Raw genomic sequence first — 20,268 nt, forward strand, 5'->3', positions numbered from 1 at the left:
TGACTCCTGTTTCATCCTGCTTGTTTATGGTAGGCATCTGGGGAGGATGCACTGATCATCCCTGTATATAGTTTTCAGAATGTGGACTGGGCCAGATCTTTGGAAATATGGGATCCTGCGTTGCCTTGGATGACCAGCAGATGCCGCTCTTCACACACAGCAAGAGCTTTCCATGGCTCTGCTGGGCACTCTGTTGTGTTACTAGTTGCTCTATGACTCAACGTTTATTGAGTACCTACTATGTGTCTGTACTGTTCTAAATGCTTTCAAGTATGAACTCTGAAATCCTATCAAGGAGAACTACCTTTACCTTCATGATGTCAACTACAATGCTGTATTACCTCTAATCTACAAAACTTTTTCAAATCATGAATTTATAAATAACATTTCATACAGTTGCAACCCCAGTAGTCATTAGATCTGGTGGCTTTTCCCTTCTCCACAACAGAAACATCCATTCTTAATTCCCATAAGCACCACTCAGCTAAGCTCTCAAGTCCCATCTCAACTCCTGTGGCTTCCTTTGAGCTGTTTCCTACTACATCTCTGCTTGCCCCAGCTTCCCCTGTGTACCATTTGCCACGCAGATCTTCCCGGAACTTTGCTATATTCTAGTCCCTCACTGCTTCCCATTAAATCCATACTTAGACCCGGTATGCAAAACCTGTCTCAGGAGGCTTGCCTTCTCATCTACTCCAGTCTGTTTCTACTTCATTGTAAGCTTCCTGTCAATGAATCCCAAAAGAACTCTCCCTCCATATGGCTTTACGTCTTCCCAAACTTTGTCTACCTCAGAAAATCAGGTTTCCTGAGAGTGGGAAGTACGACTTAAAACTACAAAATTTAGGGGCGCCTGCGTGGCTCAGTGGGTTAAGCCGCTGCCTTCGGCTCAGGTCATGATCTCAGGGTCCTGGGATCGCGTCCCGCATCGGGCTCTCTGCTCAGCGGGGGGCCTGCTTCCCTCTCTCTCTCTGCCTACTTGTGATTTCTCTCTGTCAAATAAATACATAAAATCTTTAAAAAAAAAAAAAAAACTACAAAATTTAGGAGGTGCCCGGCTGGTTAAGTTGGTGGAAACTGAGTCTTGACCTTGAGGTGGTAAAAACAAACAAACAAAAAAACTGGGAAGAATCTGAGGTTATCAACCAGTGGGAAGTCTGCTTCTTCCCCTCCCTCTACCACTCCCCCAAATTGTGCACATGTACTCCCTCTCACTCACTCAAATGAATAAATAAAATCTTCTTAAAAAGAAATTACTTTTGGAGCGTAATCCTATTCTTGCTGATGAGAGACTGAGGCTCATCAGGGAGAAGTGACTTGCTCAAGATCTTACCACTAACTTATGAAAGCTAGGATCCTGTTCTAGTGGCACTAGGCCTTGCTTCTCATTTTTTTCTTTAATGAACTTTTTACTTTGGAACGATTTTAGTTTTCAAAAAAGTTGCAGAGTGCAGAGAGTTCCTGTGCAATTCACCTAGCTTTCCCTCATGTTGATGTCTTAACGTAACCACAGTACCTTAGTCAAAACTGAGAAAAAAAACCACCAAATACCAAACTTTTTGTATTTCACCAGGTTTTCTGCTAACACCCTTTTTTGTTCCAGGAGCCATTCCAGAATACTACGTTGCATTCAGTGAGCTGATTTTATCTTTTCTTTTAAATCAGGGTTGTTGTTGTTGTTGTTGTTTTAAGATTTTAATTTATCTGGAGGTCCCTGGGTGGCTCAGTGGGTTAAAGCCTCTGCCTTTGGCTTGGGTCATGATCCCAGGGTCCTGGGATCGAGCCCCACATTGGGTTCTTTGCTTAGTGGGGAGCCTGCTTCCTCCTCTCTCTCTGCCTGCCAAATAAATAAGTAAAGTTTAAAAAAAAGAAGAAGAAGAAGATTTTAATTTATCTGAGGGCCCCTGGGTGTCTCAGTTGGTTGGGCAACTGCCTTTGGCTCAGATCATAATCCTGGATTTCCAGGATCTAGTCCCGCGTCACAAGGAGTCTGCTTTTCCTTCCACCCTCCCCCTTCTCCTGCTCTCTCTCTCTCATTCTCTCTAATAAGTAAATGAAACTTTTTTTTTTAAAGTCCCAAAAGAGTGAAAAATCTAAGAATGCTGCAATTTGTGTCAAAATCTGTCGCAATCTATTTCAAAATAATAAAATCTTTTTTTTTGAGAGTGCAAACAAATGAGCAAGAGGAGGGGCAGAAGGAGAGGAAGAGAGAGAATCGCCAACAGACACCCTGTTGAGTGTGGAGCCCGACGCCAGCCCTAAGATCATGACCTGAGCAGAAACCAAGAGTCAACTGCCCAACTGAATGAGCACCCCCCAATTTGATCTTTTAATTGAGATGATATTCACAGAACATAAAATTAACCATTTTTAAATCACCAATTCAGGACATTTAGCACATTCACAATGTTGTACAACCACTACTTCTATCTAGTTCCAAAACATTTTCATCACCCCAAAATAAAACCCTGTACCTGTCAAGCACTTATTCCCCATGCTTTCCTCCCTCTAGCCCCTGGCAACCCCTCATCTCTATTTTTATACACTTCATTGTGCATTTAGCACAATGCCCTATACCTACCTGGGAAGCATTCACAATAGTTCAGTAGGTTTTTTTAATTTTCTGGGTTATTTTGTTTTGTTTTTCACTTCTTTTTAAAGTATAAATACCAAATGGTGCAGATAAATGTAGAGCTTGATGAATTTGCACAGGCATCCCTGTAACTCACACTCAGATCAATAAACAGCATGACCAGCACCCTAATAAGCCCCTGTGGCCTCCCATCTGGGCACTGCCTGTCTTCCCCAATAGTAATCGCTATCCTAACTTCCAACAGCACAAGTAAATTTTGCCTGGTTTGTATTTCATATAAACGAAATCATACAATATGTATTCTTGTGTCTGACTCCTTTTGCCTAACATAATGTTTAAGATTTATTCATACTGTTGCATTCACAATACTTTTTGTGGATAAGACTGAGAGACGAAGGTAAAATTGTTTTCAACAACTTGGGGTCTGGTAGAGAATGGAAACAGGTCTTTCTGCCAAGAATAAGAGAAACATATGAAAAACAGATTACACCAAATAGCAGCATTCTTAAATTTTTCACTCTTTTTGGGTTCTTTGAGGTAGATGGTCCTAATTACGCTTAGTTAAACTCAGATGGAACAGGTGTCATAAAAGAAATGAGCAGGGAATCCAAACTACCCCTGTGAGTTGAAGGAACCTACTAGCAGGCATTGCAGAGGAAGTCCAGTGTGACATGGGGCAAATTATTTAATCTCCCTGGAGACTGTATTCCCAGTCTGTAAAATGAGGATAGTAACATTGTCATCAAAATTAAATAAGTGAGTGTAAAACGCATGGTACTGTCCCTGACTCAAATGCACAAAAAATATGACTTCATTTCCACCATTTCCCTTATTTGACCACAGATCAGAACTCTAGTAGCTGGAAATTACACAGGTCATATTTCCCTAGCACGCATTAAGCCTTTCTGCCGCTTTAACTTGAAATATAAAGAGGTATAAAACAGGTTTGGAGTACCAATTTTGAGAAAAAAAATCTTAGAGGAAGTGTAATAACCAGCCCACTGGCCTCTTCAGCAAGTCAGAGTCAGTTTTTCTCCAATCCCTGATGCGTCTTTATAAAGGCATTCCTCGGCTAGGGTACGGATCTACACCCCTACTTCACCCTCCCAATACTACTAGGTCACCCAAGCCCCAAAAGCCTCACCAGTTCCCTCCGGCCCCTGCACAGACTCTGACCAAACCCCGCACAGACCTTTAGTCAAATTTTGCGCTGTACCCATCCTAGGTCGGTTTGATGCCCCTATCAGACTCAAGAGCTTTTCCAGAGTCTTTCACATCACATCTCTCAATCCATGGCACAGAGCTGGCCCTGAGTAATTACTCTGGAATTAATTTTCTCTGAAAACCTGGAAGGCAGCCTGGTGCTGAACTCAACAGCTTTAAAATACTCAGTCTGCAAAAATGAACTTAGCTATTGTGTTAGGTATTAAGGTGTTGTTTTAATGTCCTTGACACCCGATTATTCTTTCAACAATTAACCACCGCCAAGTATGCGCTAGGCTGGGAAGAGGAGGACGCCAAAGAGTGTAATCGCCTCGGAGCCGGACTCACAGGGACCCCGCCCGCACCGCCCCTGCGCCCCAACGTGGGCTCCGGTGGGCCTTCCGCCGCTCAAGTTCTGGCCCCTAGAGGGGCTGGGCGCGGACCCGCCCGCCCTTCCGCACACCCGATTGGCCAGGCCTCGAGGGGGCGTGGGCGGAGCCGCGGCCCGAGTTGACCAGCCCGCAGGCAAAGTGCTCGCAGGGGGTGTGGCTTGCACGCTGGTCGGGGCGGGCTGCAAGGGGGGGGAGCTGTTTCCGGGTGAGCCGCCCCGCCCCCACGTGGGCCCCGGGAGAGTAGAACGCACTACGGTGGTGGCGGGAGCAGCAGCTGGAGCCCTTGAGGAACCAGGTGAGTGGGGAGCGGACTCGGGGAGATGGCGGACTTGGAGGAGGGGACTGTGGCACCAAGAGTCTCTTGTCCCCAGGTCCCAACGTGCCGTGCGCGCCTGAAGCGCCGGCGGTGCAGCCGGGGACAGAGTCCTTGTGGAGCCCCCGTTTGGAGTCTTAGATTGCCCTGCTGCAGTCGGGATTGGGGTCCCCGCGTAGCTGTACGTTTGGGGGCTCGCCTCTGGGCTTTGCCTCCCCTCTCTGGGGTCCATTCCCTTGGAGACGCCTAGGGCATTCTCCATCAGTACAGAGCCCAAAGTGCCTCGAAGGACAGGGGAGGGAAGTAGTGAAGGCAGTAACAGACGCTTTGTGCTAGACTTAAACATAGGTCACATCCATTGGCCCATTAAGTCTACAGCAGACCTTGAGGTCCGTTCAAATCGCCATTTACCAGGTGCAGAAACTGAGATCGCTCAGCTAGAAAGTGACAGAATCAGGATTTGAACACACGTCTGCAGAGTCCAAAACCTATACTTAGCCATCAGGCTGCCAGTTGCAGCCAAGTCCAGAGTCAACATTCTATTTCCTTCCTCCCCCAACCCCCTTTCAGCCAGAGTTCTCCACAAGCCCACCTCTGCTGGTAAGCACAGCTTTGAAATCTACTTGAAGTATCAAGGTGTGTACTGAGAACTGGGCTTCTGAAGACCCCGATTCTAGCCCCAGATCTGCCGCTGACCTCTTGCCTGATCTTGAGCTAGTGTTTGCCTTTCTCTGAGACCAGTTTCACCATCAATTTCAATGATGTAATCAACAAGCTTTAAGGATCCATTTAGCCAAGATGTTCTAGGAGTCTGGAACTGGCAGATTCTCCCTATAGCTCCAGATGGCTAAACCCAGAAAAGGTTGGGCTCTTCAAAGCCCTAGGTCAAGGCCTGGGTCTCATGCTTCTCTTTAACCCCTGTATCTAGCATTGGGGCAGACCAATGGGTAGCGATTCAGGAAATGCGGGTTGAATAAACAGGGAGTTAGTTGGTCCCCTTTCAGAACTGCCTGACAGCTGCTATCCTGGGCCCTTCTGGGGCTTTGGATTTCTCAGCCCTGGTCACCTTCCACCATAGGTGGCCCTCCTGACTGCCTCCTCCCCAGCTAGCAGCCGGGACTGCCAGGGCCGGCAGCAGCTCCCAGCCGTCTGCACCAAGAGCACAGCCTCTGAAATCCTCAGCAGAGCACAGCATGATAGTGGTGGGGGGGGGGGTGTCGTTCAGGCCTTGCAGCTCCTTCTAACCCTCCTTCCCACAGTGGCAGCTCTTGGGGCCCAACATAGTTACTCCCAGATTGGGGAAGTTGCCTTCTAAGGAAGGAGATACCTTCATAATCAGTCTGCAAACCTTCCTTTCTCAGGAAGCCATGCTTGACTCCTGGAGACACAGGCCCCTCCCATAGATAGCATCTAGTCCACCCCTCTGCCTCTGCATCTGTCCAGATTAGTTCTCACCACAGAAGCTGCTGGAAGACAGAGACACCACCTGAGATATCTGGGAAGACCCTGCGGTGACCAGGTTTGAGTGAAAGTTCTCCCTCCTGGGAGTGGAACAGAAGGCACAGCTGTGTGGACTTGGGGTAGGGGGTGATATTTCCAGCTCCCTTCTGCTCCTTGTGATAAAAGTAGCTACATGTTCACTGGGCTGCTCCCTGATGCCAGGCACGTACCTCCTATCTCTAATCTGATTTCCACAGCTTTGCAAGTTGATAGTATCATTCCCATTTTATAGATTATGAAATAAAGATTCTGAAAGGCCAGCAGCCTTGCCCAAAGTCACACAGCACAGAAAAGACGTGGGATTGTGTGACCCCGAAATAAGGTTCTTTCTGCACCTCCCTGTCCTGCCTTCCAGCTAAGCTAACCTGTTCTCATGTGGGTGAGCATAGGTGCTGGGTCCCATGGTGACTTGCTGCTGTCTTCAGTGAGGTGTCACAGGATTGTGGCTTGGAGGATCCCTTAACTTGGAAGAAATGGCCCCCAAACCCAAGTGTGTGGAAATCTCCCAGTCTTGAGGGACTGTTTGCAGAGCAGAGCCTTGGCATGGATTTGGCTCTGCAAACAGGTAGCTCTGGCTCGGGGACCGTTTTATTTATTTTATTTATTAAGTGCCTGTTGTAACAAAATGACTGTGTGTGGTTGAGGTGACAGGGCACTGGACTAGAAGGCAGGAGACTCATGGTCAAGGCCAGCTCTGCATCTGACTGACTGCTCAATGTCAAACAAGTCCTGTTGCCTCTCTGCACCTCATTTTCCACTTGAGAATCTAAGAGATGAACAGGATTGGTGATTTTCAACGTTTTAAAATTTTTCTCAGCACTGACACTCGTTTCTCAAAGCAGATCTCTCCCTAAACCCTAAAACTAAACAGATGCAAGTAGAATTGCCCTAGTCAAGCCTCCTTCTCACTCTCACCCTTCTCCCTTGCCCCCCTCCCATCCCCATGGTAAAATTGGGGCTGCAGAGCTCCTAGGCAGCCCTGCTCTGCTGCTTCTGATAAGCAGGAGGCCTGTGCTTGCCCAGCCTTCTAAAACAGATGGGGAGCTGAGGCCACTAGAATGTAGCTTTGAATTCCAGAAGCCAGGGTCCTGCTATAGAGGTTGTTCTCCGGGAAGTGAATCATGGCAGGTTCAAAATCCAACTTGACTCTCCAGAATGACATGGAGCAAGTCACTTAACCTCTCAGAGCCTCCATTTACTTATCACTGAAAGTTGGAACAGTCTCTGCAGTGAAATGAGATAATATATATAAAAGTATCTAGTCCTGGGGCATCTGGGTGGCTCAGTGGGTTAAGCCTCTGCCTTCCGCTCAGGTCATGATTTCAGGGTCCTGGGATCAAGCCCCACATTGGGCTCTTTGCTCAGCAGGGAGCCTGCTTCCCTTCCTCTCTCTCTGCCTGCCTCTCTGCCTACTTGTGATCTGTCACATAAGTAAATAAAATTAATTAATAAAATCTAAAAGTACCTAGTCCAGTGCCCAGCACATAACGTCACAGTATATTTTCCTCTCGTGTATTCTCCATCTCTCCCACCCACAAGGCGGATAATAGACGTAGAGAGATGCTTGTGGAACCAAGTCTTCATCAGGATTATGGGGTATGGTAGATAAGACCCTGTACTCATTGTCTAGAACAGATTCAATTTCAGGCTCGTTTGCTCACCAACTGTGTGGTCTTGGGCAAGGGACATAACCTCTCTGAGCTGAGCTAACCCCTAGCAGACCCCGACCACCAACCTTGCACAAAATGGGCACTCAGGACTTTCTGTCTCCCAGATGACTGAATGCTCATCTGGGGGTTGGACACCTTTGGGGAGACCTGACTTGCCTCTGTGTCAGATGATGCGGCTGGCGCCAGGAGGGGGGTGTGGTAGGAGGGTGGGTCCCTGTGTGGCTCCTGATAACACCAACCCTGCCAAGGAGGAGGATGGATAAAAGTGGGCCCCTGAGCTGCTTGGGAGGGCACTAAAGGGGCCCGAGAGACTGGAGAGAAAGGCCTTATCAGTGTGCTAGGGGACCTCCATTCCCCACTCCCTGCCTGGGAGATGACACATCAGGCTCACAGGCCTGCTGTTTTAGCCTCTTAACGCACTAAGTGTAACCTCGAAAAAGTCCTTGCCTTGAGGTCCCATTCATACAAGGAGACACCGGTGGCTCCTTCTCCCCACTACTTGGCTACTGGGTATCTCCCCCAGGCACCTCCAGAAGCTCAGCTCCCAACCACCCTCTTCCTGCCTTGTCTCTGTCTCCATTGCCCTCTGGGTCACACAAGCTCAGAGCCTCTGCCCCAAGAGACTGCCTCTTGGCTGCCTTACGATGGCCCTTCCCTTTCCTCCCCTCCCCACTCCTGTTCGAGTGTCTCTGCTCCTTGGCTCAGCTCTGCTCTGCCTGCAAAAATTATCTTCCTAAAGCCAGGCTCTGAGCAGGCCACTCCCCCACCCCCTCCTCATCTTCCCTGTCCTCAAGTCTGGCCTCCTCTTGTCCCCTCCCTCCCTGGTACACACATCACCTTTGCCTCCTCAGTCCTCACAGTAGCCCACGGCCCGTTCCCCCTTCCCCACCTTGGCCCCTTTCTTCCCTTCCTGAGGGAACACTCTCCCCTTTTCCTCTGCCAAGCCGAACCCACTCATCTGAGAAACAGAGTTGAAGCCACCCCTCCCACACCCGGCCTTCATCCAACAAGCTTCTTCCAACCTCCAAACTTGCCTTGGGACTCATGGTTCACTTGGGGCAGCTCCTGTCTGAGACAGCCTCCAGCAGCCCTACCTGCCCGGGCGGGTAGGGCTTCGAACTCGCGTGCACGGGTGCCTGGCAGGGCCTGGCACGCAGTAGGTGCTCAAGAAACACGTGCACGCCCCAGCTTCCTTCTGTCTTACATTCGCTTGTTTGGCACTTAGGGTGCACTGTCTTGTACTTCATGTAGTTAAATATTTACCCCGCAGGCGGGGTTGGGGGGCAGGGGAGTCCAGGAATGAGCTTACCGCGGACCATGCCCTGCAGAAGCTCTGTCTCCTGGAATGAGCTGAAATGTATCCACAGAGAGCTGTTATGGAAGGCAGCTATGCTCACCACTATACCACCAACGCTGCACCACAGAGAGCTGTTATGTAAGAGAGATTATGATCTGGGCAAGAGAAGCTTCAGCAGGAGAGGGAAGGGGGCCACCAGATAGGAGTTAGGGGTGAGGAGGTGGTGTGGAGAGCACGAACCTTTTGGATAAAGAGTGGAGGGGTGCCAGCCGGGGAGTGGGGGCGATCCAGAGAGTGGCCAAGTGTGGCTGGTGCTTGGGGAGCGGCAGGGGGCACTCAGGCTGGAAAAAAGGGCTGCCTGTGGTCCCCCTCTAGGGGGTCTGTCTGTCTGTCCATGTCTGTCAGGCCCTTGCTATTTAATCCTCTTAGTGTGTGTTGTGTGGTACAAGAAGTCTCTGTACCAGGTGTTAACGGTGCTTTTCTCTAGAGGTAGAATTACCTTTTTCTCTAGAGAGAGAATTACTGGCGATTTTTCTCTTGCTCCTTATCTAAAATTCCTGCCAAGCACACACACATTTTTTCATGGAATGAACAAAGTTCAAGTGTCAGCTTCTCATACTAATTTCTAACCCATCACAGATTGTTTGGGTTTTTTTTTGATAGAATATTTTTTAAAAATTGTGTTAGGGGTGCCTGGGTGACGCAGTCAGTTAAGCATCTACCTTTGGCTCAGGTCATGATCTCAGGGTCCTGGGATCTAGTCCCACACTGGGCTCCCTGCTCAGCAGGAAGCCTGCTTCTACCTCTCCCACTCCTCCTGCTTGTGTTTTTGCTCTCACTGGCTCTCTCTCTGTCAAATAAATCAAATCTTAAAAAAAAAAAATGTATTGGGGCGCCTGCATGGCTCAGTGGGTTAAGCCTCTGCCTTCAGCCCAGGTCATGATCTCAGGGTCCTGGGATCAAGCCCCACATCAGACTCTCTGCTCAGTGGGGAGCCTGTTTCCCCTTCTTTCTCTGCCTGCCTCTCTGGATCGCCCCCACTCCCCGGTTGGCACCCCTCCACTCTCTGTCTACTTGTGATCTTTCTCTCTGTCAAGTAAATAAATGAAATCTTTTTAAAAAATAAATAAATAAATAAAAATGTATTGAATTGCTAGAAAAATGTGATTTTAGAAAAAGAGACCATAAAATATACAAGCTAAAATCTTAGATTATTTGATTCTGATAGCTAAGAAAGTTTCTAGAGGGGCCTATGTCCCTTCCTGTACTTAACCTTGTCACAGACCAGCAGGGATTGGCCAGCGCAAGCCAGAGAGCGGTGGAGACAGGAGTTGGGAGGAGCACAGGCAGGGTATGGGACCATCTCCTGGGAACAGGGGCCGTGTCTGACATGCCTCTTGTTGCTCTCTGCCCTCCCACCCCAGAGCTGAGTGTGCAGCCGACGCCCCAGGAGCCCACAGTGCCCAGCAGCCTGCCTCCGCGTTGCCCCTGTCCGCCGCCACCATGCAGCCCCAATCAGTTCTGCACAGCGGCTACTTCCACCCACTGCTTCGCGCCTGGCAGGCAGCCGCCACACCCCTCAGTGCCTCCAATCTCATCTACCCCATCTTTGTCACGTGAGTCCCCAGGAATGGTCCAGGCCTCTGATCTGCCAGGGGTGTGTGTGTGTCAGAGAGAGAGAGAGAGGAAGAGTGAGTTCAGGACAACAGTCTTCAGAACCAAACAAACCTTGAAAAGAGCTCAAGTCTTCCCGTTTGGAAAATAAGGATTTTAACCCTGGCCTGCCATCCTGAGCTTTTGCGAGAAGACAGAAGCTGAGAAGGCGTTCTGTAGATTGCAAAGAGCTATGTATGTGTCCGCGGTGGCAGTCATGATTATTCATCATAGCAGTGGCTGACACTGAGCGCTTGCTGTATACCGAGTACTGTGCTAAGCAGCGTACATGGATTATCTCTTCCAGTCCTGACAGTTGTCATGGGAAGAAAGTATGGATAGTGTCCCCTAGACTGTCCTCTCCACGAGGGCAGGGATTTGTGTCTATTTGTTCACTTTGTGTCTCCAGAGAGTAAATAGTACCTGTGCATCATAAGCACTCAGCGTTCGTTGAATGAATGAACAAACCCATCCAAAGACAAATGAAGGGCCTGAGGCTCAAAGAGATGGTACAACTGGGCCAAGGTCACCCAACCAGCAAGTGGCTGGGATCGCAGGCAAAGAGGGCCTTCTGACTTCAGAACCCCAAGTCCATAGCCACTTGACTCCTTCATATGATTAGTGTTCTTTTAGTCCCGTTGCCTCTGTTGTCACTGTCACTCTTGTTCCTATTATTTCAGGCCCTGGGCTTGGCCAGGCAGGGAACCAGACACTGGACCCCAACCTCCTCCCTCCATCCACCTTCCCATCTCCCCAGCCATCCCTCCCAGTCACGCCCTCACCACTGGCCCTTCCCATGGCTCCTAGTCCATAGCCCACCCCCACCCCCCCGCTCTTGCAGGGACATTCCTGATGATGTACAGCCCATCGACAGCCTCCCAGGAGTGGCCAGGTAGGAGACGTGGTGGGGAGGGCCAGGGGAGGAAGGAGGGAGAGAGTTCCCAGCTGGAGGTGCCAGGAAGCAGACCCAAGAGGTAGAAGATCTGGAGAACCTCACTTGAGCTCCGTAGAGAAAAGAGTTTTCTCAGGGCCCGAGTTAGAAGAGGCAGCCACATAAAGGAATGAGCGACCCATTCATCACCAGAGATGTCATAGCAGAGTCCCTTGCAAAGGAGAGCCGAGCTGCCAGTGGGAGTTCAGTAAGAGTCTTCCACAGCTGAGTTCCATAGCTCTGCTTCTAGGGGCCTCCGTTTTCCCATCTGTTTGGTGGGTGCATTCCCACCCCTCTCTGTACTGTGAGACTTGAGCTCTCCTGGTGCCATGTGCAACTTGGCTCTTAACAGCGTGGGGGGTGGTGAGGTGCGGGGAGCCTTGCCTGCCACGTGCTCATTTCAGCCCCTCTGCTCCCCCTCCACACAGATATGGGGTGAACCGGCTGGAAGAGATGCTGAAGCCCCTGGTGGAAGAGGGCCTGCGCTGCGTCCTGGTCTTTGGAGTCCCTAGCAGGGTCCCCAAGGTGGAGAATCAGAAGCAGAGTTTGAGGGGAGGGCAGGGAGGGCCGGGTGAGGGTGAGCTGAGCTCACGTACAGACAGTGCCCTCATTACAGCCTTGTGCTGGCCCTGGGGCGAAGTGAGGGGACATGGCCCCTGCCTGATGACAGCACCCGCATAGGGACAGAAAGCTAAGTAGGGCTGTGACACCCTGACTGGACAGGTCAAGTGCCCTGTGCAAAATGGGGACAGTCCTTACTATGTCCTCAGGTAGGGAGCTGGTCTCCCTGGTCTGGTTCCTGCTTTTCTAAGGCCTCACATAGCAGACGTACCTCTTTGTCCTTCCCCTGCCACTAGGATGAGCGGGGTTCTGCAGCCGACTCTGAGGACTCTCCGGCGATCGAAGCCATCCGCCTGTTGCGTAAGACCTTCCCCAGCCTCCTGGTGGCCTGCGATGTCTGCTTGTGCCCCTACACCTCTCATGGCCACTGTGGTGAGCTCCCTCCCTGCACCTCCCACCCCGCCTAGTCCTCCTCCGGGGGGGATGGGCCAGGGACTGAGATGCTCCCCCAAAGCCAGCTGTCTGTCCTGCAGGGCTGCTGAGCAAGAATGGGGCATTCCAGGCAGAGGAGAGCCGCCAGCGGCTGGCAGAAGTGGCCCTGGCCTACGCCAAGGCAGGTGAGTGAGCCACAGGCAGAGAGGAGGAACTCCGGGTCAGAGTGGATAGCAGGCTCCCGGGGTTCTGAAGGCCACCCTCTCCCCCTCAGGATGTCAGGTGGTCGCCCCTTCGGACATGATGGACGGACGCGTGGAAGCCATCAAGGAGGCCCTGATGGCCCATGGACTTGGCAACAGGGTAGGGGCGGGGAGTGTGGCGAGGGGTGGGGGGAAGGCACAGAGAGAGTCTGGACCATCCCTGCCCCTACACCTGCCTAGAGTCATGGAAGTGAAAACAGCCCTGGACGGGGTCTTTGAGATCCATCTCAGCTTCTGCATCTCACATGGGAAAATCAAGGCCCAGAGCTTTAATGGGACTAGACCACAGGCATTCTGCTTCCCAGCATACAACCTTCCTCTCCCTGTCCCTCCACCCTGGGATGTCTGAACCTTGACCCCCGTTGTCTCCCCATAGGTATCAGTGATGAGCTATAGTGCCAAATTTGCATCCTGTTTCTATGGACCTTTCCGGTGAGTGGGGATTGGCAGGGGTCTGCTTTCAAACCCCTCACCCATTCGCCCAAAGCTGGGCCCCCACCCCCACCCCCTCGCTGATGCCTCCTCTTCCCAGGGACGCGGCTCAGTCCAGCCCAGCTTTTGGAGACCGCCGCTGCTACCAGCTGCCACCGGGAGCACGAGGCCTGGCCCTCCGAGCAGTGGTGAGTGACCAGAGCTTGAGCCCACTGGCTGGGCCATTCCCATCTTGCCTCCTGGGCGCTCCCTACACAGTATTTCAACCCTTAGGCCCGGGACGTACGGGAAGGAGCCGACATGCTCATGGTGAAGCCGGGAATGCCCTACCTGGATATCGTGCGGGAGGTGAAGGACAAGGTGAGCAGGCAGAGCAGAGAGAAGCCGGGGCCCAGGGAGAGGAGTGAGTTTGTCCGCAGGCTCTGGGGTCTCAGACTCAGAGATCACAGACTGTCTGGGTTCCTGAGCAGGAATCCTACCACCGCATCCCTGCCCAGGAACCACTATGGGCATCTGCCCCAGGGCTGGTTAGAGCCTTTGAACCACTGGGCTTTCCCAGTTCAAGAGTGGGGAGGCTGGAGTGCCTGGGGGTCTCAGTCGGTTGAGCGTCTGACTCTTGGTGTTGGCTCGGGTCATGGTCTCAAGATAGTGGATGGAGCATCAGGCTTCGCACTCAGCGGGGAGTCTGCTTGGGATTCTCTCTCTCCCTCTGCCCCCACCCCTCTCTAAAATAAATCTCAAAAAAAAAAAAAAAGGCTGGGCCTGGCTGCCAACAGTAGTGACACCGAGCACGGGGGCTCCAGATGCTCACAGGTTGGGCAAGGCGGAAGGGTCATTCCGGGAGGTTCCACCTGTCCACTCACCCCTGCTTTTCGGCAGCACCCTGAGCTCCCTCTTGCCGTGTACCACGTTTCCGGAGAGTTCGCCATGCTGTGGCACGGAGCCCGGGCCGGGGCGTTTGATCTCAAGGCTGCTGTTCTGGAGGCCATGACCGCCTTCCGCCGCGCAGGTAAACAGGCTGGGCCAGGGTTTTCTGACCTGGGCCATGGGGCTGATGGGCACTTTGTGGGGAAATAAAGTCATGAGACAGCCTGGAGTCTTGTGCCTAGAAATACCAGGAGGGGCCGTGGAGCTGCAGGAGCAAACGTGCAGCAGCAGTGAAGAAAGCAGAGCCCTCGGGTGACTTTTTTGGTGTTGAGACCGTAGCCAAGCCAGCTGCGTGCACTCAGTGTCCTTGTCTGCAAACCGTGGACCCAATAGCCGAGGCGGGTTGTCTGGAGAACTGCAGGCGATGATATGTGTCATGGGCCTATGCTCATCACTCCACAGACAGGAGCCGGTGGTGTTGGTGTGCGGGTGGCACGGGAAGGGCCCTTAGAACGTACTCATTCCTCCCACTCTGTGTTTTATACATTGGCAAACTGAGGCCCAGCAAGAGAGAATGACCTGCCCAGGGTCACACAGCACGCGGACTCAGCCTTAACGTTGTGACGCCCGCGGGCTGTGCCTCTTCGTGGTAGCCGCCTGCCCCCTCCTTGGCCCTGGACTCCCTGAAGGTGTGCCCAGAGCTGATGCCCGGCCCCTCCCCGCTTCCTGCTTCTGTCCCCCCACAGGTGCCGACATCATCATCACTTACTACACGCCTCAGCTGTTGCAGTGGCTGAAGGAAGAGTGATGGCGGCCTTGCACAAGACCAATAGCTAGAACTTTTCAAAGGTCCCGGGGCATTGGAGAAGTGAAAACCAAAGTAAATGCTGCTTTAGAACTGTGCCCTCACACCCTCTTCCTACTCACGTGCTGGCCAGCGCCCAGCAGCCCTGGGGGCTTTCTGTCAGCCTGCACCCTCTCACCACGTGAGCCTCCCAGGCTGCCCAGCCTTCCCCATCCCTCCCCTGGCTCAGCCCCGAGGCTCACCTCCATTACCCCAGCTCCTCCTCTTGGTGTGGCCTCAGCTTGAAAGCCGCCAGGAGGTAAGGGCTCAGGCTTGGCGGGGCCTCACAGAAGGGCTTGGAGCATCAGGGGTAGAGGAGGGCAAGTGACATCTTGTATCATAAAAAGCTCCAGAAACCCTGAGGCCTCTGGCACCAGAGCTGGGCACCGGGACAGAGGCCTAGAATGACATCTCCAGGTTTAGAGTTGAGATGTGCCTCAATTCCACTGGAAGGTGATTCCCACACAGGCCCATGTTGGCAGGCTACCTGAGCTCTCCTGTTCTGTTCTCAGCCATAGACCCAAAGAAGAGTTAACTTGTTAATGAGCACAAACGTTGCCTGAGGATCAAAATTGAGAAGCAAGTAGAGAGTTCCTGACTGTTGGAGAACTAGAAGCCAGAAAGGCTTTTCTGTTGAAGAGAATTTTTTACAACATCTGCTTGGTGCCTCGACACAGTGCTGGGTACTGGGCTATAGCAGGATGGATCTCAGCCTGTCTGTCTGTGTGGAATCACTGCAGGGAGAACAGGAGACAGACAACAATAAGAAAACAAAGCAATTACAAATTGTAATTTGTGCTTTGAGGGAAAGAAAGGGACTTGACAGAATAACCAACCAAGGGTGTTTCTTGAGAGAGTGGTCCAGAAGCCCTCCCTGAGGTTGAGGGACAAGAAAGGATCCTTCCAGAGAGCAGAGGGAAAGGCAGAAGAAGCCACAAGAATGACACAAACTGTGCAAAGGTCCTGTGGTGGGAGGAGCTTGGCAGAGCTTCTTGGCAGAGCGGGGTGAGGAAGCAGAGGGGGTGATAGGACTGGAGGTTGGAAAGGTAGGCTCTGCAGGCCTACCTGTAGGAAGCTCAGTCTTACTTGGCATTGGGTAGAAAGCGATCTGCAGGATTCTTAACTAGAAGTTATGTGTGTTCCACTTTTTCACGCTCTGCTGCTGTGCAAAAAGGGAAGGGTAAGCAAGAAAGAGACTGGTTGGGAGGCTCTTGGAGACCCCACAGAGCATCGACAGTGGCCTGGACTGGGGTGGCAGTGGGGAGAGGAGGAAGTAGAGGTATTCAGGATATGTTCTGGAGCCAGAATGAGCAAGTTTTGCCTGAACTGTTAACCAGGGAACAGGAAGAAACAAGGATGGCCTCATGGGTTTCTGGCATGAGCCCCTGGATGAGTGTTTTCTTCCAAGACTCACATCATGTCTCCCATAGTAAAAGTTAAGGCCCTACCTAAAGGGCCCACCTGCAGAGTTACAAATCCCAAATCTAGGGCCAAAGCAAGCTCACGTCCGACCTTAAGCAGTACAATGCATTTTAAAATGTAGAATTCTTAACCCCCAGCAGAGCTCCTCTAGTAAGACCAGGCCTCTCTCTCTGACTCCCTGTTGTCTTCCTCAGAGCTGCAGCTGACTGGGGACCTGATCTCACCCTGTCCTCAGCATTTGGGGAGGTAGCCAGTCAAAATCAGGGCTTGAAGAGGCATAAATAAAGCTTCACCTTCTAAGGAGCCTGATCCTGGAACTCCCACCTGAAGGCCCAACACTAATGGGAGATGAGCCACTGATGGGCCTCAGGGCTCTGACCAAACCAGAATGTTCGGTCATGTTAGCTTCTTAGCTTCTTGTCTCCTGGCCCTTCGGTCCCCCGGTCCCTGAGCTCATTTTTGGTTAGTGGGGAAGGGAAGATTCTTCAGGGCCATCCCAGACTCATCATTGCCAAGGTAATGTGGAGCCTGGTTCTTGTAGGCGTAGACAGGAGACAGACCTTACTCTTTAGGTATAAACCCCACGGGAGGCAGACAGCTGCATGTGACCAGACCCCCAGAAGTAAACGTTAAGTGGGCTGAGGAGGAGTCTCCCTGAGGAGAACCAGGAGGCAGATTGTGTCACAGTGATGGGATGACAGGTGCTGTGAAGGAGGTCACCAGGACCTGACTGGGTTTGAAGGATCAGAAAATGCTGCCCTGAGAGGCTCTCATTGAAGCCTTGACCTGAGGGATGAGCAGCCAAGCTAAGAGCATTCCCGGCAGAGGGAACTCTCTAGAATGAGCTGGAAGAACACAAAGCAGATGTGGCTGCAGCAGAGTGAAGGATGAAGGAAGAGATGGCCTGAACTGGAAAGGGAGAGAGAGAGCAGGCCCAAACCAGGCGGGGCTTGAAAGCCATGTTTATGGAAGATGGGGAGCCTTTCCAGATTTTATTCCAAGAGAAAAGCCATTTGAAGGATTTTAAGCAGTGGAACAACTCGCTTTGGTTTTGCGTTTTATGAAAACATTTGACAGCACTGGCGAAGTGCGGATGGGAAAATGTGTAACCTGGACTCCAGTGGTGACTTTAGGGTGGGAGGAGGTAGATTAGATGGGAAGGATGAACTTGGCTTGAGTCCTGGTGACTGGTAGGACATATACTAAGATGGGAAAGCTTATTGGAAGAGAGGGTAGAGTGGGAGTCCTAAATTTAGCCTGGGTCTGCAATGAGGGAGCTGTATCTAGAGAGCTTATGACTCACCTAAGGCCCCTCAACTAGTTTATGGCAGAATTGGGTTCAGAACCCTGTCACTGAGCCATCAGAGCTAGGATTTGAGCCCACATAGTTCAACTTCAAGGCCTCTACACTTAACCACTGTGCCATACCATCTCCCAATAAACAGTTGCCAAATTAGGGACCTAACATGATGCTGTTATAATGGGGTACACCAAGGGCTGAATTGCCTCAGGCATCATGGTCTGTGTGACGTGGCGCCCTCTGGAGTCCGGATTAGTCACTGGCGATGCCAGTCAGTGTTCCAGCCCCTTGTTTTGTGTACAGACAGACAATGGCCAGGCAGGAAAGCTGGAAGGGTGTAGGCGGTCCCAGGGGATCTAGTTCCTTCTCAGTCCCTGTCTCTTGCTGCGTGCCCTCTTCTCACTAGTGGTACTTTTATGCTTGTGCAGAGAGAGGACACAGCTTCTGCAATTGGCAAGGCATGTTCTCAGAATTCCAAGCATCACAGACAACTGGGGAGCATTCAGGGTCTCTCAGTGAGACTTGACTAGTTCCCTATGATGTGCCTGCTTAGACAGTAGCTTGTCTGTGTCTTATAGGACCTTCCTGGAGGCCACAACAAATAGCCATTACATTCCACCGACCTCACTTTTTTATTATGACCCCTAAAACTATAGCCTCGGTGGGCATACGGCTGAGGGTCTCAACAAACAGGCATTTTAACCACCACTTTACTACCAATTTCCCAACTAGGAAAGGAGGAATCCTGACCTGCCCCATACCCCACATGGACTCTGCCGGTTCCATGAATTAGGGCATGTGAGTTGCCATACCCCATATTCTGTCATTCCACATATTTTGCAAGTTGCAGAAATCCAGTTGAGTAGCAAAAAAAAGGAAATGATTGTCTTTATAACTGGACTTCAGCAAGGTCAGGTGTGGTGGGGTCTAGGGCTATAGGCTGTCATGGAGGCTGTGTCCCTTCCTAGTTCTTACATATTTGTCTCAGCTTGGCTTTATTCTAAGATGGCTTTTGCCACTTGACAGCCACATGATCTTTATGACTTAGAATCCCAAAGAAAGATCATTTCCTGTCATCATGACAAATGTCTGGAGGTCTCTGATTGGCCCTGCTCATGTCACATGACCAGCCTCTTCATCACTGTTAATCCTTGGCATGTGAGATACGGCACCATAATTGACCAGGTCTGCTTCATTACCTCGTTACACAGAAGTCTGGTGGAGTCTCCAAGCTTTGCAGGTCCCCTTTTCCTGGAATGCCTTTCCCTTAAATCTGTGTGGTAGTCTCCTTTTTATTGCTAAGATTGTGGCTTCCTCATTGCTTTCTCAAAAACCCTACCTGGTCAATTTAAAGTGAGTCCCCAGTTACTCTGTATTAGTCAGGATTCAAATTCAGTAGTCATAATAAGCAAAAATAATGATAGTTAAAGTGGAAATGTTTCTCTCCAAGCAGTCCAGATCGTGTCAGCTACATGGTGTGCTGGGTCCTGGTTCCTGCCTTGTTCTGTCCTCCTCAACACATCTTGGCTTCCATCTTGTGGTCAAAGATAGCAAGTCCAGTTCCCACCACTAGCTCCTCTCTTCAGTCAGCAGAAAGAGGAGAGTGGCCAAGTGGAGGACATGATGCTTCTTTATAAGGTCACAACCTGGAAGTTGCACATAACACTTGTGTCCGTATGCTCTTGTCTGACCTTAGTCACATGGCCACACCTAGTTGTATATGGGGTGTTGGGAGCTAGAGTCTAGGGGGGCAGCCATGGGCTCAGCTAAATTCAGGGGTTCAGTTACGAAGGGAAAAGGGTAAGATGGAGATGGGGCCAAATGGCTTCCCCACCACGTGAAGTTTTGTAACCTCTACAGAAACAATGGTCAGAACATCAAAGAAGTCTTCAGAGAGGTCTAGTTCAACACTCAACACTCATTGTGAAGATGGGAGACAGACCCAGAAAGGAAACTTGTTCAAATTCACACAAACCAATGACAAACCAAGTCTGGAATTCAGGTCTCTAAACTCCATGCCCAGTGCTCAAACCCGGAGAAGGGATCAGTTTTAAGGGGACTTAAGCTTTTCATGTGTTATCTTAGCTTCAGATGCATTTTTATAGTCATATATCTAACAAGGGTGTATTCATGCTGTTTGTGTAAATAAAAATAAATGAAAACATGACCAATGCATATATGAAAAGTCATTGTCTCCATTAGTCAACAGAAATTCAAATTAACACCGCAATGAGGGGCCCCTGGGTGGCACAGTGGGTTCAACGTCCAACTTGGTTTCAGCTCAGGTTGTGATCTCAGGGTCAAGAGGTTGAGCCCTGGGTTGGGCTCCGTGCTCAGAAGGGTGTCTGCTTGAGATTTTCCCTCTCCCTCTACCCCTCCTTCTCACTCTCTCCCCCTCTAAATAAATAAATCTTAAAGAAAAAAAAAAAAGCGGGGCACCTGGGTGGCTCAGTGGGTTAAGCCTCTGCCTTCCACTCAGGTCATGATCTCAGGTTCCTGGGATCGAGCCCCCCATTGGACTCTCTGCTCAGCAGGGAGCCTGCTCCCTGTCTCTGCCTGCCTCTCTGCCTATTTGTGATCTCTGTCTGTCAAATA

General features: G+C 50.9%; 1 protein-coding gene across 4 annotated transcripts; it reads left to right on the forward strand.

The window, feature by feature from the left end:
• Positions 1-4,376: 4,376 nt before the first annotated feature.
• On the forward strand, positions 4,377-16,298 carry ALAD (aminolevulinate dehydratase). 4 transcript variants are annotated; one of them, XM_032307737.1, is made up of 12 exons: positions 4,377-4,483; positions 10,393-10,584; positions 11,463-11,513; positions 11,981-12,077; positions 12,410-12,545; positions 12,647-12,730; positions 12,820-12,908; positions 13,185-13,240; positions 13,341-13,428; positions 13,514-13,600; positions 14,120-14,249; positions 14,854-16,298. In XM_032307737.1, the coding sequence occupies exons 2-12, from the start codon at positions 10,472-10,474 to the stop codon at positions 14,913-14,915; spliced, it is 993 nt and encodes a 330-aa protein (XP_032163628.1). In that variant the 5' UTR covers positions 4,377-4,483; positions 10,393-10,471; the 3' UTR covers positions 14,916-16,298. The 4 variants fall into 4 exon arrangements, with proteins under 4 accessions (XP_032163628.1, XP_032163629.1, XP_032163630.1 ...); XM_032307738.1 differs by lacking the exon at positions 4,377-4,483 and adding an exon at positions 5,057-5,101; XM_032307739.1 differs by lacking the exon at positions 4,377-4,483 and adding an exon at positions 5,083-5,137.
• The last annotated feature ends 3,970 nt before the right edge of the window (positions 16,299-20,268 follow it).

Source organism: Mustela erminea, chromosome 12, assembly GCF_009829155.1.
Source record: "Mustela erminea isolate mMusErm1 chromosome 12, mMusErm1.Pri, whole genome shotgun sequence".
Taxonomy (NCBI): domain Eukaryota; kingdom Metazoa; phylum Chordata; class Mammalia; order Carnivora; family Mustelidae; genus Mustela; species Mustela erminea.

Coding starts and splice junctions, on each gene's coding strand:
- ALAD (XM_032307735.1), top strand. CDS start 9,027: ATGTATCCACAGAGAGCTGTTATGGAAGGCAGCTATGCTCACCACTAT. Junction 12,731..12,819: donor CCTGGCCTACGCCAAGGCAG/GTGAGTGAGCCA, acceptor TCTCCCCCTCAG/GATGTCAGGTGGTCGCCCCT. Junction 13,241..13,340: donor TGTTTCTATGGACCTTTCCG/GTGAGTGGGGAT, acceptor TCCTCTTCCCAG/GGACGCGGCTCAGTCCAGCC.